At 45.2% G+C, this 20,647-nt stretch overlaps 2 protein-coding genes across 3 annotated transcripts; one reads left to right on the top strand and one right to left on the bottom strand.

Moving 5' to 3' along the window:
• The first annotated feature begins 1,725 nt into the window (after positions 1-1,725).
• Positions 1,726-5,836, top strand: LOC125515542. The gene is made up of 5 exons (XM_048681037.1): positions 1,726-3,452; positions 3,568-3,712; positions 4,537-4,684; positions 4,768-5,013; positions 5,380-5,836. The coding sequence occupies exons 1-5, from the start codon at positions 1,844-1,846 to the stop codon at positions 5,641-5,643; spliced, it is 2,412 nt and encodes an 803-aa protein (XP_048536994.1). The 5' UTR covers positions 1,726-1,843; the 3' UTR covers positions 5,644-5,836.
• Positions 5,837-6,133: 297 nt separating this feature from the next.
• LOC125515543 (peroxisome biogenesis protein 16) lies at positions 6,134-10,132 on the bottom strand. Of its 2 annotated transcripts, none has more exons than XM_048681038.1 (8): positions 9,844-10,132; positions 9,271-9,328; positions 7,737-7,950; positions 7,309-7,631; positions 6,930-7,198; positions 6,767-6,834; positions 6,616-6,677; positions 6,134-6,516 (listed from the first exon to the last, which is right to left on the bottom strand). In XM_048681038.1, exons 1-8 carry the CDS (start codon positions 9,910-9,912, stop codon positions 6,455-6,457), a joined length of 1,125 nt encoding a protein of 374 aa, XP_048536995.1. In that variant the 5' UTR covers positions 9,913-10,132; the 3' UTR covers positions 6,134-6,454. The 2 variants fall into 2 exon arrangements, with proteins under 2 accessions (XP_048536995.1, XP_048536996.1); XM_048681039.1 differs by having other exon boundaries at positions 6,930-7,195.
• Between the last annotated feature and the right edge of the window lie 10,515 nt (positions 10,133-20,647).

The following is a 20,647-nucleotide window of genomic DNA, read 5'->3' as shown; positions in this document are numbered from 1 at the left end:
ACTTCCGGCCAAAGTTATCTTAATGCACCTATAGTGGCTTACATGATTTACACTTCTTTTAAGCGAGATTAATGCACCTATAGTGACTTACGAGACTTACACTTTTGAAGTTTTTGGATTCTCTTAGGTGCCCAATTCGATATTTGCAGGGAGGGAAAGGTGTTGAACGGCCAGTTTCTATTTCCTTGATCTCTGGTAATGAAAGGGGATGAAGGACCAGGTGTTTTAAATTAGTTTTTGGACTTTTACGAGCGAAAAGAAGGCAGGCACGGGGGAATATTGTTGGATAGGCACCACATTACGAGGAACACGGATCGGGGCGGGGCCCCGCCCTAGTCATTGACCCATGCAACCAGGGTTTTTACATCAATCACCAATCATATAGATTCTTTTTCCTGTCAGGGATTTTGGATTATTTTTCGAAAATGTAAACGTCTACACGTGTGGGCGTTAGCCAACTTGTCCACACGTCTCCATCATCGTCCAGTAACTTCTGCACGAATCTTGGCACGAATTAGCTGATTTTGTATGCCACATAAGACAACTCGCGTGTGTGGTGTGTGAGAGAGGTCGCCAATACATAGAACAACTCGCGAGGGGCCGGTGTGTGGGCGTTTAGCAGTTCGCCCACACACCAGTTTTTCAATCACGCGCAAGGGCTGGTGTGTGGGCGTTTGCCATCTCGCCCACACACCCGCCTCCTTTCCCACACCCAAGCTGCCAGTTGCCATGCGTTTTGCAGTGTACATGGCAACTGCCCTAGTATGATTGCAAGCAGATGGCAACTCTTTTTTTTACCCGAACATGTCAGTTGCCATATGTTTTGCATGGTACATGGCAAACTGCCCTAGCGTGCACGTAAGCAGATGGCAACTCTTTTCTTTTTTAAATGGCAACTGCACGCACATGACAACTCTCTCTTTTACCCGAACATGTTTTTTGCCATGCCTTTTTTTGTAGCGCTACATGGCAACTGCCTAGTGTTAGTAGGTGGCAACTTCTAAAATTTTGAAATCATGACAACTGCAGTAGACCAGGCCACACATGGCAACAGCTGTAGTTGTCCAAAAAATGGCAATCTGGAACTTTGACTTGAGATGGCAACTGCAGTTGAGCAAACATGGCAACTGTAGTTGTCCGACATGGCAACCGTAGTTCAGCGACATGGCAACTGCACTTAAACGAACATGGACGAGGGTCCGGCCCATGGCAACTGCGAGGCGCGCGGTAAAGTGTCACGTGGGGCGTGCGGGAGCATGAGGTACGAGGCCTAACGTACCGGGCGTGTGGGCGTTATTTATTTCGCCCACACGCACGCGTGTAAGAGGGACCGGGAGCGAAAAAAAGAGGCGCGTGGGCGCTAATTCTTTTGCCCACACACACAAACGTATGGGCTAGTCCTCTTAGGCACCACACAGAACGTATGGGCAGATTGCTTAACGCCCACACGTGTGGCAGTTATCGGCGTCTTTATTTTTTTGTAATTTCAAATCCAATAACCCGAATGTGCCAAATCCAATAAAATCCATGCAACCTAAAGATAGCCAAGTTTTGTGAGCTGTGGCACCAAACATGATCAATAAAATCTGCCACCGCTAAGTTTTATTTTCTAATCCAAATATGAAAATTTCGAAATAAAAATTATCCAGATATGGAGTTCAAAATTTGGCCGAAATTTATACACGAAGATATGAAATGCAAGCGGGCGCATTTGTTTGGTCAGAATACGCCCGTCTGCTAGGCGCTAGCCGCTCCGTTGCCTTTCTCTGGAGTCCTCTCAAGTCTGAGGAGCGGCGGCGTCGTCATCGTCGCGTCAGTTCCGATTCCAATCCGAACCCCGGCCATGTCGCCGCCGGCCAGTCTCCCGCCGCCGGCCCCCGCCGGCACGCCCCTCGCCGACCTCCTCGAGTCCGCCACCTTCGCGCCCCCCGCGCCGGCGCCCCCGCCTCCCACCCCCGCCGCCATCCTCTCCGCGTGGTCGCACCTCCGCAGCGCCGCTCCCTCCCCCGCGGCCGCCCTCGCCGCCCTCGAGACCCTCCACCTCCACCGCCGCTCGCTCCGTCTCAGCTCCGCGCACCTCGAGCTGCTCCTGCCGCTCCTCCCGCTCCACCCCCGCCTCGTCTCCCCGCTGCTCGCCACCTGCCCGCGTCTCCTCCCCAACTATTCGCTCCCCTTTGCCTCCCTCCCCCTCGCCCCTCGGCTCCTCCTCCTGGGCGCGCTCGCCACCGCCAAGACCTCCAAGAATTCCACCAGCAATGGCAGCTCAGGGAGCCCCAGCACGGGGAATCTCGGGAGTGACCACGGCGGCGACGACCCCGTTGTGGCTGTGAGTCGCATTCTAGAGAATATGGAGCAGACCAGTGAGACCAGCGATGGTATTGACCACCTTGCGCTTGCTGGGATTGGCCATGCCCTGGCATGTGCAGATGAGCTGCACTTTGGGAGGATCCTTGTGTCCCTGGTTAGGATTTGCGGCAGGATCGGGGATGTAGGTGTTGCTGTCAGGGTGCTTAAGCTGGTGGATTGGCTGGTGTCGGGGTTCGTCGAGTCGAGGAGGATGCGCAAGGTTCAGGTTCTGTTCGAGGTAATTTCGCCGGAGAAGTGTGAGAGTGAGGGTTATGTGCTGTTTCCGGCGGTGATGGCGGCTTGCGGTGGACTACGGGCATTGAGGGTTGCTTCGGTGAGACATCGGTTGGACTTTGCTCCAAGGTTGAAGGAGGCTCCTGAACGGACCATTCGTTTTGCAGCTCGGAGGGCAGCTGTAGAAGGGAGGCCTGACGATGATCAGCGCCATGTCCTTCTTCAGTGTGTTGCATTAGGTTTGACACAGTGTGGGCCGGTAGCATCTAATGATTCAGTGTTACGGTGTGTTCTTATGGCACTGCTGGAGGAGCTCCTTCCTCTTCCGCGCCTGCTTAGGATCTCAGTTAAGAGTCCAGATGAAAATTCAGCTGAGCTTGCAAAGAATCAGGTCATGCAGCACCAGGATAGTGTCCTTTTCAAAGAAGCAGGGCCAGTGACTGGGGTTCTGTGCAATCAGTATTCATTTGCTGATGAGAAGACTAAAGATTATGTGGAAACTCGTGTATGTGAATATGCGCAAGAGTTGTATCATCATCTTCGTGCAGCAGTGTTGCTGCACCAGGCGAAACGGAATGGTTTGCTTGCTGAGATTGATAAGATCGCTGAGGCGGCATTTTTTATGATTGTAAGCTTTGCGGCAGAGGTTGCGAAACACAGGTTGGATGCAAACTCCTCAGGGGGGTTCCAGCCAGAGGTTGCTGTTAGGATCTTGGTGGAATTCTCTTGTGTGGAACATCTGAGACGTTTGCGTCTTCCTGAGTACACTGAAGCAATCCGGCGTGCTGTTGTTGTCAATCAGGATAATGCGGCAGCCAGTGCTTTATTCGTTGAGTCAATGCCTTCATGTGCTGAATTGACAACCAAACCAGGTTATTTTAATGCCACTCTCCTAATCTCCTTGTGCCATTATGATTAAAACTTCTCATGTGTTTGCTTGGATGTGCTTGCAACTGTTGATTAAAATGGAACTTTGGTATATTGTAGATTTACTAACCGGAACAAGATATATCTGTTACACGGATGAGGTCCAGACGTCACGCATATTGTTTTATCTGCGGGTTATGCCTACTTGTATTAACCTCATTCCAACTCATCTAATTCGGGATAAATTATCTCCGGTCATATTTTTGTATCCTTTATAGACACCACTACTATTTGTCTTACTATTTATTTTTGATAGAATTCCTTATTTAACACTAGATAAAATCATAAAAATGTGCTTCCCTATTTGGCCCTGAAAAAAATCATCCTTATTTGGCATTCGGTCTAAATTTCTTCCTGGGGTAAAACTTTCTTTTCAATTCTCACTTAAGGGCCTCTTTGGGACTGCTCCACTCCACAAATCCACTTTGGAGCAAATTCACCTAGGAGTGGCAGCTTCACCAAAGAGCAGTTTATCCTGTTTGGCTTCCAGCTTCAAGAATGAGAAAATTTGGTGGGTAAGGTCTATTTGGCTGGGTGACGTGGGGAAATAAAACAAAGGCGTATCCACTTACTGGTGACAGTGGTGGTTAATTTTCCCCAACTCCACGAGGACCTTTTGAATTAGAGTTTTTGAAGCACCCCCTGATGAGCTTCACAAAAAATAGGGAGTTGATCCCCAGATTCTAGTTTTTTTCAGAGCAGGACATCATGGAGTTACCCCGTTTGGCTTGTTTTTTAGAGCGGAGCAGTCCCAAACGGGCCCTTAATATCTTTAGTAACCATAATAATTGACGGTAGTATCACATTAGGAAAAAATAAATAGACATCTGCCGCTGCCGCCATACAGGCTAGGGGTTAGGATTGAGAGAGGGGGGGTAGTCCGAGCGTCAAATAGGGATATTTTTTTCAGGGCCAAATAGGGAGGTACATTTTTATCTAGTGTCAAATAAGGAATTCTCTCTTTGTTTTTCTCATTGGATTATCTTGATTTTGATATACAAAATTGCCATCCTTAATGCAATTTGTTAGATACATACAACACTCGAATGAAAAAATAACACGTGCAGTACACTCGGTGATGGTATCATTCCTGTCATCTGGCAATGATACTGATCAGGATGATCGAGTGGCTTTGAAAGAGCAACTTGCCTTTGATTATATTAGGAGATCTTTGGAGGTAGTTCATTCAAAACCCTTTTCATATATATTTTGTTCCTAACTAGGCGACTGACTAATTTCTCTACTTATCTCATATAATAGGCTTATCCTGGGGTAACTCCATTTGATGGATTAGCGTCAGGAGTTGCTGCACTTGTTCGGCACCTTCCTGCAAAGAGCCCTGCCATTCTTTTTTGTATCCATAGCCTTGTTGTGAAAGCTAAAGATCTTTGCAGTACTGCAATGATACAGGACAGATCATTATGGAGGTCATGGGAAGAAAGCACAGAGCCCTGTAAGAAAATATTGGACTTGTTGCTGCGGCTCATCTTCCTTGCCGATATTCAGGTAAGCTAAGATCACAATGGTATTACTTTCTGATGGTGTGTAGAGCAGTAACTCCTCTGAAATACGGGTTGGTGGTGCTTATCTCCTTTATGACATTCAGAATATGGCTGATCAATCCGCGAGGACACAAGGAACTTTTTTCCCAATAGCAGAGACATTGCAATCATCATTAGCTTTGAAACCCTGTCGAGTATTTTCATGCACTGACTTGGTTGCTATAAAGATGAGTCTTGGACCATTGGAGATTGATGTTTTATAGCCCAAATCACATTATTCCATGATTTTCCTACTACGCATGCAGCACTGCTACCTGTAGAGACTCTGCAGATTTTATTCCCTCAACACTCTTTTCTCCTGTTTCTGCAGTCATTCTCTTATCTGCTCAAGGAGCTGGCGGAATTTGTCACCTCGTTGCCAAAGGAAGGCCAGGATGTGCTCCTCGATGACATGCACGCCCATGTTGCGGAATCCGATGATGTTGTACGGAAGCCTGTGCTCGTATCGTGGTTGCAGTCCCTATCCTACATAAGCTCACAAGCTGATGTTCGTGAATCTCGCAATAACGCGAAAAATGCTCGTTCTGCGGGTGGGGTTGAGCTGAGCCTGAACAGAACTATTGCACGCTTGTAACACTATCTTGCTCATGCTTGTCAAGCTTGATCATGTTGTACATTAACAGTGCATAGAATAGAATGAGATAGATGCATGTTGCAAGTATAGTACTGCATTTTCATCTTGTCATTATGTCTGTACATATTTGCTTATCTGATTCAACAGTTTGAGACAAGTGTTACAATGACAATATGAGAGATTTAATGATTCATGTTGCTTGACTCTGAAATGCTTCATGGACATCTCCAGCCAAAGGATGATCCATGCTAAATCCGAACACAAATCAAGTTGAGATACACAGCACATTATCAAGATGCATCACCAACAGAAGGAAGATTCAGTTATCTCCAGTAGTGATCAATGAGCAAACGAGGGGTCTTTCCCTTTTACTTCTCTCAATATATGAGTATTCTAGAGGGGATAAAAATCAATGATCAAAGACTGACAATATAGTAGCATAGCATAGATAGAGAAATGCCAGATCACGTCGCATTCGGAAACTTCACAGTTCAAGGAACGAACTTATTATGATTTTCATTTCTGGTAAATACGATGGTATTGCTGCGTGCCTATTCATGACATTAGACCGATGTACTGTATAATTACATTCCCAGCTGCCACCAGGGGTGAGGTTATGTGGCTGCAACGTATCAGCCAAGGTCTCGAGACAGCGATGCCAGATCTGGCTACGAAATGGCAAAGCAAAGACAGGGTTTCGCTCAAATCCTCATCTACTGAAAGCAAAATCCAGGAACCAGCAAAAGTCCAGTATGGCAGATCAGCAAGGAAGCTCTCCAGCAGAAGCAGGCAAATCTATCCCAATCCTCCTCTACGACCCTGATGTATATGTATACCGCGACTGAGCTCCCTCCAATAGTTCCACGAGTTTACCTGCAATAAATCGAGCGTGTCAAGAATATTGCAAAATGCTTCCCCTGCAAGTTTTTGTGGGAACGAGATGCATCGTAGATATGGGGAAAGTTCACACACCTGTGATGAAACCGATAAGCGGCACCGGACTAAGTGCTTTCTCAGCCTTCTCAAGATGACGCCTGTTAGGACTCGAGGGTAAGCAAGGGCATATAGGAAGGGTAAAATCAAGAGCTGAGACAGTACCGTGTTAGTGTGTAATGCTCATTACCTGGTGTAGCTGGCAAAGAATGGATCTCTCATGACATAAAGTGCCCACATCATTTTTCGCCTTTTCAACTGATGGAATTGAACCACGGAAGAATAGCCAAGTCAGCAACCCAGAGAACATAACCAACAAACTATAACACAATAAAGAACTGAAATCATCGCACCTCATCCCTCTCAGCAGACGAGAGCTGATGAACTTTCCCAGTTCTATGATTCAGATCTGTTGCATGCGAATGAATGCCAAGGCTTGCGAGCTCCACAGCTAGTGAGACCAACCACGGGGTCCAAGATTTGATGCCAAACTTTCTAATCAAGAGGACGTATACAAGTGGTCTGAATATGTGGACGGCCTCCCCTAACATGAATAAGCGCCCAGAAACACCTTTAGAAGACCAAATGGTTGCGAAAGTTGGCTTCTCAATCTCCATCACTGCTGAGCACAAGGACATACAATCTGATAAGTAAACTAACAACACTTGAGAAAAATGATAGGTAAATGTCTCAATGGAGAACCATAATAGTGTTTTAGTAAAAACAAGTTACCAGGAGGAACAGGAGAAGGTTGGAGCCTGCTCATCCAAGTGGGATCTGACAACATCTTTGCATTCTGACCAAACCTGTTTAAAGCAGCTACTGCTCTTCCCTCCAGACTCTTAGATATAATTCCAGGTTTTCCATCCGGACCATCAGACGTGATCCAATGGCCATTTTGGGAATGTCCATTGACCGGATAGATTACTGGCACTCCATTAGTCTTGACTCCCTGATTGTCTTCAAGAACATCCTCCTCTTCGTTTTCCACCTCCCCTCCTTGTAGGAGCATCCTGTAGCCATTCTCCCTGAAAGCGGCTAACCTGACACATGCTCTGAAATGTTGCACAGCAGTTATCAGTCATCCAGACAAAGCCAGAAATGCATGGCAATATCAGATATGCAAGCAAGGAAAAACAATGCATAATCGATCATCTTACTTCACTGCTTCTGTAACAGCAAGGAAGCCCCATTTGCGATCATCTCCAACAAAGTGCTGGGCGGCAACTTCAACAACTGCTTCCACATCCTTGAGTATGGATACAACAAGAGCCCATGGGATAGATTGTTCCTTGGAGGCCAGTGAGTGACCATCAGTTGGTGTCTCAATTATATGCTGGTTGACAGAACTTACAATGCCCAGAAGTGCATATACTGTTCAGAAGAAGCAATGCCACCTTAATGTCAGATAATCAAGTTCTTACCACGCAAAACAGCTTCTTGAACAACAAGAATATACATCTTACTACCTTAGCATATACTCCCTCTGTAAACTAATATAAGATCGTTTAGATAACTACTTTAGTGATCTAAACGATCTTATATTAGTTTACAGAGGGAGTAGATGTTTATATAAAGAGCAAAATGATTTGCTTCGTAGGATAAATTTCTTTGCAATGATTTTATCAACCTAACAAACTAAGCTTATTTATTTCCTTTTTTCCAAATTAGAAACAAAATTGAAAGGTAAGTATCCCAGACTCGGTAATGGCAAGAAAATGTGCTTCGGCATTACACAGATGCAAATACATGTTTCACTACATAATATGAGCGACAAATAATGAGACCATTTTAGGTTCAGTTTGTGGTTGTTGAACTGTGCTGTGCTGTGCTTATATTATAATCTGCTGCAGAAAATTAGCCACACAAGTAGGAAAAAGCGGGTCAAGCAAACACTAAAATAGGAAAAGGCTGGTGGGGCAAACGGGATTATGATAATCCACTGAATGCCAAACGCGACTTAGAAGGTTGACTGATAGGAAGATTTATACGGCCAAGGACAGTCATCTCGAGTTATGAGCAAAAACATAGGTGTATTACATTCAACAATATTGGATATATATGGGTATCTTCTAATAATATACCCTATCAAGTATGGCACAATAGTTTAAAAAAAAATAGCCAACAGTGACATGCAAGTGCTGACAGAAAAGGGAAGGAGAATTCTAAGTTGGGCCTAATCACTTGGCTCTATTGCCACCTATGGCAGTTGCATATTAATTGTGCAAAAAAAATTAAGAGCGGGCAGTGATGAATAATATTTAATGGGATACCTCAAAAAGCTAATCTAGTATCTACATTTAACAGTTTTCAACTAGAAAGTGTACAAAGTGCAGCAAACAGATTATTTCAACCCCCCAAACAAATAATGATGACATTCTTTTCCTGAACTATAAACGGCTCATGGTTTCATCTATCCACACATGAATTCAGCATACGTGTTTAATGCAACAAGAATAAAGGGACACCGGTCAGACTTAACTACGTTAACTGTTATCTGCACACCCTAATCTTTTTATCTGATTAACACAAAGTAGACATTTCAACACTCGCATTTGCAAATATAACACCATGAGACTTCAACTAGGTACTTCTCGAAGGACAAACACCAAGAGACAGTAAACATATCAACCGATGACAGAAGATTCAGACAAAAAAAAACGTGACTAAATGTTACTCCTATTGAAGCAGTACCTGCTTCCGGGGCAATCTCGGAGTTAGCGAAGCGCTCAGGAAGTATCCATGTCACCCCCTGCAAGTCGTTCAAGCAAAAATAAGCATTTTTGTTTCCTAGAATGAAGCAAACATAAGCAGAAATCGCCTTTCTAGCTACTCGTTCCATTGACAACCTATCCTGCTAAGAAATCGCTACCGCAATTCATGATCCTAACCAAATTACTCCCTCCATCCCAAAATAAGTTGTACTAAGGTCAAGACACTTATTTTGGGACGAAGGGAGTACATGGCAGCAGAGCAGAACCAACATGGAAATTCGTAAAATAGTAATGGGAAATTAACCCCCTTCTGTGGTCTACCGAAGAAGAATTCGCGCAAAACCCCAGGCGAGGAGCCCCGAGGAATCCACCAAATCACACGATTGAAACCCCAAATCGACGGGGCCCGCGCGGATTAGGGATCGGGAGCTCCCGTAGACCGCGGGAGGCGACGCGCGTAACGGAACAAGGAGGAGAAGGAGCTCCTCGGGGGTAGGGGGGGGGGGGGGGGGGGGCCGGGGGGGGGGGGGGGGGGGGGGGGGTGCGAGGTTACGTTGGCGAGGGACTCGAGGGAGCGGACGAGGTCCCGGTTCTTCCGCACCCAGACCTTGTAGGCCTCCATGGCGACTCGGCGACTCGGCCGCCTCTGGAGAAGCTAGGGGTGGAAGAAGAGGAAGGCGGCGACGGCGATGAGGACGAGGCGGCGGCACTGGCTCGCGAGGGACGGCGTCGGGGCAGGGGCAGCCGTCCGATCTCCGGCGGACGGCGGCGGTGAATCGCGGTGGCCGGCCGCGGCGACAGGTGGGGATTTATTTGGTGTTTCGGACTCCACCCCCTCCACCACTGTCTCGCGAGCTATATACTTCGGCTGGGCCTGGACGGTGGGACCAACCGGTCAGCGGGTCTCGCCGTTCTTTTATCCTTCTTTTTGGACCTGTTTGGAAAGGAAATTTCGTTGAACTTGGTTGGACCTGACTTCCAAAACTTTGAAAATTTTCAAAGTTTTTGTACCTGTTTATGAAGTGTGAACCCATACATATGTGACCCAAAAGACGCATGCATGTTTACCATTGGATCTTCAAGCAGTGGCGGAGGTAGGATTCGAGTATAGGGGAGGCCGAGTACATATATTGATCTAATCTCGTTGGTAATTACTCATCGCTGCTATTAAAATTGTCGATCATTGGGGGGGGGGGGGGGGGGGGGGGGGGGGGCAGGCCCCTGCTCGTCCCCCTTGGCTCCGCCCCTGTCTTCAAGGGACTTTCTTATGGGAAAGTTAGAATGTGTCGCGTGGAATTTATCTGTGTTTGTTCTTACACAATTGAGTAATAAAGCTCTTGTTCATTTTTAAGAGATGTTTTAGCGTCTTCGGCTTGTTTTAGTGTTTGTAGTCGTCATTAGGTTGTCTATGAATCTGGATGTAAATCTTATTTCTAATGTTCCTTGTACTATCTTGATAATCGATGAATAGATGAGAAGTCTTCTCGCCAAAAAAGAACATGATCATTTTGATCAAAAATTAAAAATCATGCACACCATTCTTTGTTTGTTTTTTCTGTGCTGTTCACCTATCGACATACTTCTGAATCTAATTTCTAAATGCATTTTCTTTTTGTGAATACATTTTTGGATGAATTATTTCACTTTACAATACGTATTTTTAGATGTATCATGCGTATTTTTTTGTGTGTGGGAAAGCTTTCAATCTATTCTTCAACAATCATGATAGTACAACGAGTACCAGAAATAATAAAATATGTCCAAATCCGTAGGTCACCTAACGACGACTACACAAACACATACGAACAAAGACCGGATCCACGTGGATTCATCAAAGACAAACGCCGACCGAATCCTGTGAGATCCGCCATACAAATCTCCACACGTCCGCCATACAAACCGGGACGAGGACTAGGCGGGGAGAACGAAGAACCTTGTTCCATCTTCAGAGAGCCGTCACCGCCTCATCTTCCTGAGCAGGACACAAACCCTACGAAAACTCAGAAAAGCATATACTTCCTTCGTTTTTAAATATAAGTCTTTTTAGATATTTCAATACGAAGTGTATTTGAATGTATATAGACATGTTTAAGAGTGTAGATTTACTCATCTTACTTTGTATGTAGTGCATATTGCAATCTCTAAAACAACTTATATTTAGGAACGGCGGGACCGGCGCCAGCGCTTTGTCCGTGTCGTGCAGCTACATGAAGAAACAACAGCATGCGTATTTGTTTTTTTTTCCTTTTTGCGGTTGAGCGTCTGTATTTTGTTGTACAATATGTACTTTTAGATCTATCTATCTATCTATGGTTTGAAGTGCAATTTACATCTACTTTGCGTTTTTCCTTTTCTTTTTGACATCTACATTTACATTTACTCCGCTTTATTTCGCTCATTGTGGAGTTGTTTTTGCGGATGGAGAGTAGTAGGCTGCTTGACGTTCTAGAACTTGTGTGCGTGTGTGTTCCATTCGTCAAAGTCACATTTTCACGGCCCGGCGACAACGGTCCACCTTTGGCGTTGGCATTCAGGTTGGCGTTGGCAAACCTTTGATATATACTCCTCCTACAGTTAAAGAGAAGTTCCATAAAAGAAAGTTGAAGTTACCTACTCTGTAATTAATAACACGTGGCTTCTTTCATGGGGAAGAGGATAACACATGCTTTTCTCAAGTCACCGGCGAAAGAAACACGTCGTCTCTCGAGTCGGTCAGCCTCTGGTTGTTGGGCTGTGGTCGCCCCCACGTGCCACGGTCGCGGCGGCCGCCGAAGCACGGCGCGCGGGTGGCTGGGCCGTTCCTGGGCCAGCGAGACCGGTCATGGTCCACGAGACCATAACATGGTTCTTTTTTTTGGCGGGTGAATGGGTGATGATGTGAATTTGCTAACCAGTGGATTTCCACCACCTACCGGAGACGGACTTGGTCGGCGATGTATCTAGTGCACCGATGCCGTAGCGCATTTTGTTTGGAAAAAAAAATCTAGCACATCTCTATTCCTAATGTCTTATCTCTGTTCCTAATGCCTCAGTTGGTAGGTCGCGTTCTGAGTTTTATTTTCGTCCCACCTCATCTGATCTTTTTTGATACTTCTTTGGTACTTCCTCCCACCATCCCCTCAGTCGCGAAAAAATAAGGAAAACCCCGCGATTGAGTCCCGCACACGCCCCTCCGACCACCTCCCACGTCCCAGCGCTTCCCCCCTGCTCCACAATTTTTTTTCGTCGGTTTTTTCGTCTCTGCTGCCCCTGCCCACTCATGCAGCCAAAAAAAACCACCGCACACACAAACCACTCCCCTCCCTTTCCTTGCGCAAGCATCCTCTCCTCGGTACCCTCGCACGCGCTAGGGTTCCTGCGCTGCCGCCACACGGAAGCTTGTCGACCAGCCCAGCGTCCTCCGGATCGCCGCCGTCACCGCCCCGGATCGCTGCCTTCGCCGTCATTCGGATCGCTGCCGTCGCCGTTGGAATCGCCGCCAACGTCTTGTCGCCTCAGATCGCCGCCGTCCGGATTGCCGCCGTCGCCGTCGGGATGGCTGCAGCCGTCTCTCCAGATCGCATGGGCGTTCATCGTCTCCGGCCTCGCCGTTGTTGTTCCCGTATCTGCCCTCACCCGAAACCTAATGCGCACGCAATCTTCGTATCGCTTCTTCCTTGTGTGTTCCATGTCGGCGGCTAGGCCCTCTGGTCCGGCCATCCCTGGTTTTCTCTACCGCCGATGCCTCAATTCTGCCCCTCCCCCATAATAGATCTGGTACACAGCATGGTATACTTTATAGAACCTATGGCTGAGGCATAGGGAATGACTCTCATTCTCTTTCTATCTTCTGCCGTGGTCGGGCTTTGAGTCTTACTCAATTTCACACCTTGCAACACAGCCAAGAACTCTTTCTTTGACCGTTCCAATTTTTGAACTACTTCAAAATATTGTCAAGGTATGTACTCATTGGAAAAAAACTTATCAAGCGTCTTGATCTATCTCTATAGATCTTGATGCTTAATATGTAAGCAGCTTCACCGAGGTCTTTCTTTGAAAAACTTCTTTCAAAATACTCCTTTATGCTTTGCAGAATAATTCTACATTATTTCCGATCAACAATATGTCATTCACATATACTTATCAGAAATGTTGTAGTGCTCCCACTCACTTTCTTGTAAATACAGGCTTCATCGCAAGTCTGTATAAAACTATATGCTTTGATCATCTCATCAAAGCGCATATTCCAACTCCGAGATGCTTGCACCAGTCCATAGATGGATCGTTAGAGCTTGCACATTTTGTTAGCACCTTTAGGATTGACAAAACCTTCTGATTGTATCATATATAACTCTTCTTTAATAAATCCATTAAGGAATGCAGTTTTGTTTATCCATTTGCCGGATTTCATAAAATGCGGCAATTACTAACATGATTCAGACAGACTTAAGCATAGATACAAGTGAGAAAACTCTCATCGTAGTCAACACCTTGAACTTGTCGAAAACCTTTTTGCGACAATTCTAGCTTTGTAGATAGTAACACTACTATCAGCGTCCGTCTTCCTCTTGAAGATCCATTTAATCTCAATGGTTCGCCGATCATTGGGCAAGTCAATCAAAGTTCATACTTTGTTCTCATACATGGATCTCATCTCAGATTTCATGGCCTCAAGCCATTTCCCGGAATCTGGGCTCATCATCGCTTCCTCATAGTTCGTAGGCTCGTCATGGTCAAGTAACATGACCTCCAGAACTGAATTACCGTACCACTCTGGTGCGGATCTCACTCTGATTTTACCTACGAGGTTCGGTAGTAACTTGATCTGAAGTTACATGATCATCATCATTAGCTTCCTCACTAATCGGTCTAGTAGTCACAGGAACAGATTTCTGTGATGAATTACTTTCCGATAAGGGAGCAGGTATAGTTACCTCATCAAGTTCTACTTTCCTCCCACTCACTTCTTTCGAGAGAAATTCCTTCTTTAGAAATGATCCATTCAAAGCAACGAATATCTTGCCTTTGGATCTGTGATAGAAGGTGTACCCAACATTTTCTTTTGGGTATCCTATAAAGACGCACTTCTCCGATTTGGGTTTGAGCTTATCAGGTTGAAACTTTTTCACATAAGCATTGTAACCTCAAACTTTAAGAAACGACAACTTTGGTTTCTTACCAAACCACAGTTCATAAGACGTCGTCTCAACGGATTTTGATGGTGCCCTATTTAACGTGAATGCGCCCGTCTCTAGAGCATATCCCTAAAACGATAGCGGTAAATCAGTAAGAGACATCATAGATCGCACCATATCTAGTAAAGTACGATTACGATGTTCGGACACACCATTACGCTGTGGTGTTCCGGGTGGCGTGAGTTGCAGAACTATTCCACATTGTTTCAAATGTACACCAAACTCGTAACTCCAATATTCTCCTCCATGATCAGATTGTAGGAATTTTATTTTCTTGTTACGATGATTTTCAACTTCACTCTGAAATTCTTTGAACTTTTCAAGCGTTTCAGACTTATGTTTCATTAAGTAGATATACCCATATCTGCTTAAGTCATCTGTGAAGGTGAGAAAATAACGATATCCGCCATGAGCTTCCACATTCATCGGACAACATACATCTATATGTATGATTTCCAACAAATCTGTTGCTCTCTCCATAGTACCGGAGAACGGTGTTTTTGTCATCTTACCCATAAGGCACGGTTCGCAAGTACCAAGTGATTCATAATCAAGTGGTTTCAAAAGCCCATCAGTATGGAGTTTCTTCATGCGCTTTACACCGATATGACCCAAACGGTAGTGCCACAAATAAATTGCACTATCATTATCAACTCTGCATCTTTTGGCTTCCACATTATGAATATGTGTGTCACTACTATCGAGATTTAATAAGAATAGACCATTCTTTAAGGGTGCATGACCATAAAAGATATTACTCATATAAATAGAACAACCATTATTCTCTGATTTAAATGAATAACTGTCTCGCATCAAACAAGATCCAGATATAATGTTCATGCTTAACGCTGGCACCAAATAACAATTATTTAGGTCTAATACTAATCCCGAAGGTAGATGTAGAGGTAGCGTGCCGACTGCGATCACATCGACTTTGGAACCATTTCCCACGCGCATCGTCACCTCGTCCTTAGCCAATCTTCGCTTAATCCGTAGTCCCTGTTTCGAGTTGCAAATATTAGCAACAGAACCAGTATCAAATACCCAGGTGCTATTGCGAGCATTAGTAAGGTACACGTCAATAACATGTATATCACATATACCTTTGTTCACCTTGCCATCCTTCTTATCCGCCAAATACTTGGGGCAGTTCCGCTTCCAGTGACCAGTCTGCTTGTAGTAGAAGCACTCAGTTTCAGGCTTAGGTCCAGGTTTGGGTTTCTTCTCTTGAGTAGCAACTTGCTTGCTGTTCTTTTTGAAGTTCCCCTTCTTCTTCCCTTTGCCCTTTTTCTTGAAATTAGTGGTCTTGTTAACCATCAACACTTGATGCTCCTTCTTGCTTTCTACCTTCGTCAATTTCAACATCACGAAGATCTTGGGAGTTGTTTCCGTTATCCCTTGCATATTATAGTTCATCATGAAGTTCTACTAACTTGGTGATGGTGACTAGAGAATTCTGTCAATCACTATCTTATCTGGAAGATTAACTCCCACTTGATTCAAGCGATTGTAGTACCCAGACAATCTGAGCACATGCTCACTAGTTGAGCGATTCTCCTCCATCTTTTAGCTATAGAACTTGTTGGAGACTTCATATCTCTCAACTCGGGTATTTGCTTGAAATTTTAACTTCAACTCCTGAAACATCTCATATGGTCCATGACATTCAAAACGTCTTTGAAGTCCCGATTCTAAGCCGTTAAGCATGGTACACTAAACTATCAAGTAGTCATCATATTGAGCTAGCCAAACGTTCATAACGTCTGCATCTGCTCCTGCAATAGGTCTATCACCTAGCGGTGCATCAAGAAAATAATTCTTCTGTGCAGCAATGAGGATAAACCTCAGATCACGGATCCAATCCGCATCATTGCTACTAACATTTTTCTCTAGGAACATATCAAAATAAACACAGGGAAGCAACAACGCGAGCTATTGATCTACAACATAATTTGCAAAATACTACCAGGACTAAGTTCATGATAAATTTAAAGTTCAATTAATTATATTACTTTAAGAACTCCCACTTAGAAAGACATCCCTCTAATCTTCTAAGTGATCACGTGATCCAAATCAACTAAACCATGTCCGATCATCACGTGAGATGGAGTAGTTTCAATGGTGAACATCATTATGTTGATCATATCTACTATATGATTCACGCTCGACCTTTCGGTCTCCGTGTTCCGAGGCCATATCTGTATATGCTTGGCTCGTCAAGTATAACCTGAGTATTTCGCGTGTGCAACTGTTTTGCACCCGTTGTATTTGAACGTAGAGCCTATCACACCCGATCATCACGTCGTGTCTCAGCACGAAGAACTTTCGCAACGGTGCATACTCAGGGAGAACACTTCTTGATAATTAGTGAGAGATCATCTTAAAATGCTACCGTCAAACTAAGCAAAATAAGATGTATAAAAAGATAAATATCATATGCAATCAAAATATGTGACATGATATGGCCATCATCATCTTGCGCCTTTGATCTTCATCTCCAAAGTACTATCATGATCTCTATCGTCACCAGCATGACACCATGATCTCCATCATCTTGATCTATATCAATGTGTCGTCACATGGTTGTCTCACCAACAATTGCTCTTACAACTATTGCTATCGCATAGCGATAAAGTAAAGCAATTATTTGACGCTTGCATCTTATGCAATAGAGAGATAACCATAAGGCTTTTGCCAGTTGCCGATAACTTCAACAAAACATGATCATCTCATACAACAACTTATATCTCATCACGTCTTGACCATATCACATCACAACATGCCCTGCAAAAACAAGTTAGACGTCCTCTACTTTGTTGTTGCAAGTTTTACGTGGCTGCTACGGGCTTAAGTAAGAACCAATCTTACCTACGCATCAAAAACCACAACGATAGTTTGTCAAGTTGGTGTTGTTTTAACCTTCGCAAGGACCGGTCGTAGCCACACTCGGTTCAACTAAAGTTGAAGAAACTGACACCCGCCAGCCACCTGTGTGCAAAGCACGTCGGTAGAACCAGTCTCGCGTAAGCGTACGCGTAATGTCGGTCCGGGCCGCTTCATCCAACAATACCGCCGAACCAAAGTATGACATGCTGGTAAGCAGTATGACTTATATCGCCCACAACTCACTTGTGTTCTACTCGTGCATAACATCAACACATAAAACCTGGCTCTGATACCACTGTTGGGGAACGTAGTAATTTCAAAAAAATTCCTATGCATACGCAAGATCATGGTGATGCATAGCAACGAGAGGGGAGAGTGTGATCTACGTACCCTTGTAGACCGACAGCAGAAGCGTTAGCACAACGCGGTTGATGTAGTCGTACGTCTTCACGGCGTGGTGACGATCTTAATGTACTACCGTCGCAGGGATTCGCCTAAGCACCGCTACAATATTATCGAGGATTATGGTGGAGGGGGGCACCGCACACGGCTAAGAGAACGATCACGAAGATCAACTTGTGTGTCTATGGGATGCCCCTGCCCCCGTATATAAAGGAATGGAGGAGGGGAGGGCCGGCCCTCTCTATGGCGCGCCCTAGGGGAGTCCAACTCCCACCGGGAGTAGGATTCCCCCTTTCCTAGTCCAACTAGGAGTCCTTCCATGTAGTAGGAGTAGGAGACAAGGAAGGGGAAGAGGGAAGAGAAGGAAGGAGGGGGCGCAGCCCCTCCCCCTAGTCCAATTCGGACTAGGCCTTGGGGGGGCGCGCGGCCTGCCTCTCCCTCTCCCCTAAAGCCCAATAAGGCCCATATACTTCTTCTCCCGTATTCCCGTAACTCCCTGGTACTCCGAAAAAATATCCGAACCACTCGGAACCTTTTCGATGTCCGAATATAGTCGTCCAATATATCGATCTTTACGTCTCGACCATTTTGAGACTCCTTGTCATGTCCCCGATCTCATCCGGGACTCCGAACTCCTTCGGTACATCAAAACTCATAAACTCATAATATAACTGTCATCGAAACCTTAAGCGTGCGGACCCTACGGGTTCGAGAACAATGTAGACATGACCGAGACACGTCTCTGGTCAATAACCAATAGCGGAACCTGGATGCTCATATTGGCTCCTACATATTCTACGAAGATTTTTATCGGTCAAACCGCATAACAACATACGTTGTTCCCTTTGTCATCGGTATGTTACTTGCCCGAGATTCGATCGTTGGTATCTCAATACCTAGTTCAATCTCGTTACCGGCAAGTCTCTTTACTCGTTTCGTAATACATCATCTCGCAACTAACTCATTAGTTGCAATGCTTGCAAGGCTTATGTGATGTGCATTACCGAGAGGGCCCAGAGATACCTCTCCGACAAACTGAGTGACAAATCCTAATCTCGAAATACGCCAACCCAACATGTACCTTTGGAGACACCTGTAGAGCTCCTTTATAATCACCCAGTTACGTTGTGACGTTTGGTAGCACACAAAGTGTTCCTCCGGCAAACAGGAGTTGCATAATCTCATAGTCATAGGAACATGTATAAGTCATGAAGAAAGCAATAGCAACATACTAAACGATCGGGTGCTAAGCTAATGAAATGGGTCATGTCAATCACATTATTCTTCTAATGATGTGATCCCGTTAATCAAATAACAACTCTTTTGTTCATGGTTAGGAAACATAACCATCTTCGATTAACGAGCTAGTCAAGTAGAGGCATACTAGTGACACTCTGTTTGTCTATGTATTCACACATGTATTATATTTCCGGTTAATACAATTCTAGCATGAATAATAAACATTTATCATGATATAAGGAAATAAATAATAACTTTATTATTGCCTCTAGGGCATATTTCCTTCAGGGGGAAAATCCAACCGTTATGTGCTCAGCCTGCACACGAGCAGTACTACCGCTCAGGCGGAAGAAACAGGGAAAAGGAGCAACAAAACATGAACCTTGGGGCAGTAGTACCGCATATAAGCAGTACTACCACTCACCCCAGCGGTACTACCGCTGGAGGAGCAGAACACGGTACCAAAAGAGTCAGGCAGAGCAGAGTATGGCAGCAGTGAAGCAGAAACGGTACTACCGCCCGACCGGAGCGGTACTACCGCTTAGGCGGTACTACCGTGCCTTACTGCCGCGCAACTACTGCTAAACCCGACACGAAAAGAGCAGGACCCAAAATCGAGGCAGTAGAAGAGCGGCGCTGCAGCGGTACTACGGCTGAGAGCTCCAAGCGGTACTACCGCTTGGGCTCGCGGTACTACCGCTAGGACCACACAAAAACCATACTCAAGAAAACAAAAACTGCCATAACTTCCGCATATGAGCTCCGAATTGAGAAAACTCAAGCTTGTTGGAAACAAGACGACGAGTAGTATCAAAACAGCGACTGGTTATAGTAAGAAGAGGCAGGGGAGGTATGCCTAACAAATGGAGGAGTGAGACCTCCAATAGAGAAGAACGAGCATAACCTCCAACGTCGAAAACATCATAGAAGATGCATGTGAACTTCGTTTTCGATGAACTCGAGCTTGTCATCAAGATGACCATAGGCTCTAAGACTCACAAAGAGAACCAAACAAGAACCAAGAAAGATGATGCAAGGATGCAATGGTTTGAGCTCTCAACGAACGATACGATCAAGCTACTCATCGAGAGCCCCCTCTTGATAGTACGGCAATCGATCCTATAACCCGGTCTCCCAACTACCATCATGAGACCGGTAAAATAGAAAACCTATCAAGGGCAAACCTTTGCCTTGCACATGGTCTACTTGAGCTAGATGATGACGATCTTGACTCCCTCAAGTTGGACCACCTTTCTTGATTGTGTTGACTCGATGAAGACTAATTGATTGCTCCCCATACTCCACTATGGGTGAGCCACTCTTCCGCACATCTTCACAAGTCCATTGTCACCACAAAGGACAGCAAGCTTCAAGCATTTGATCTCTTCGTGATGCTCCACTTGAACTTGCACACCACAACCTTTCTTGATTGTGTTAACTCGATGAAGACTAGTTGATTGCTCCCCCATACTCCACTATGGGTGAGCCACTCTTCCGCACATCTTCACAAGTCCATTGTCACCACAAAGGATGGCAAGCTTCAAGCATTTGATCTCTTCGTGATGCTCCACTTGAACTTGCACACCGCAACCTAACCCCACAAAGAACCCTCATGAAGACCATGTGTTAGTACACAAAGCGTAATTGACAATGCTT

Source organism: Triticum urartu, chromosome 6 (assembly GCF_003073215.2).
Source record: "Triticum urartu cultivar G1812 chromosome 6, Tu2.1, whole genome shotgun sequence".
Classification (NCBI taxonomy): domain Eukaryota; kingdom Viridiplantae; phylum Streptophyta; class Magnoliopsida; order Poales; family Poaceae; genus Triticum; species Triticum urartu.
Note: the sequence above shows the minus strand (reverse complement) of the source record. Positions and strands in the feature narration are given on the sequence as shown.

Bases quoted from the DNA above. Each gene is read 5' to 3' on its own strand.
- LOC125515542 (XM_048681037.1), top strand. From the start codon at position 1,844: ATGTCGCCGCCGGCCAGTCTCCCGCCGCCGGCCCCCGCCGGCACGCCC. The intron at 3,453-3,567 runs GTTATTTTAATG...GGTATATTGTAG, and splicing joins TGAATTGACAACCAAACCAG to ATTTACTAACCGGAACAAGA. The intron at 4,685-4,767 runs GTAGTTCATTCA...CTCATATAATAG, and splicing joins ATATTAGGAGATCTTTGGAG to GCTTATCCTGGGGTAACTCC.
- LOC125515543 (XM_048681038.1), bottom strand. From the start codon at position 9,912: ATGGAGGCCTACAAGGTCTGGGTGCGGAAGAACCGGGACCTCGTCCGC. The intron at 7,951-9,270 runs GTACTGCTTCAA...TCTTCTGAACAG, and splicing joins CGAGATTGCCCCGGAAGCAG to TATATGCACTTCTGGGCATT. The intron at 6,517-6,615 runs GTGTGTGAACTT...GATTTATTGCAG, and splicing joins GCTTATCGGTTTCATCACAG to GTAAACTCGTGGAACTATTG.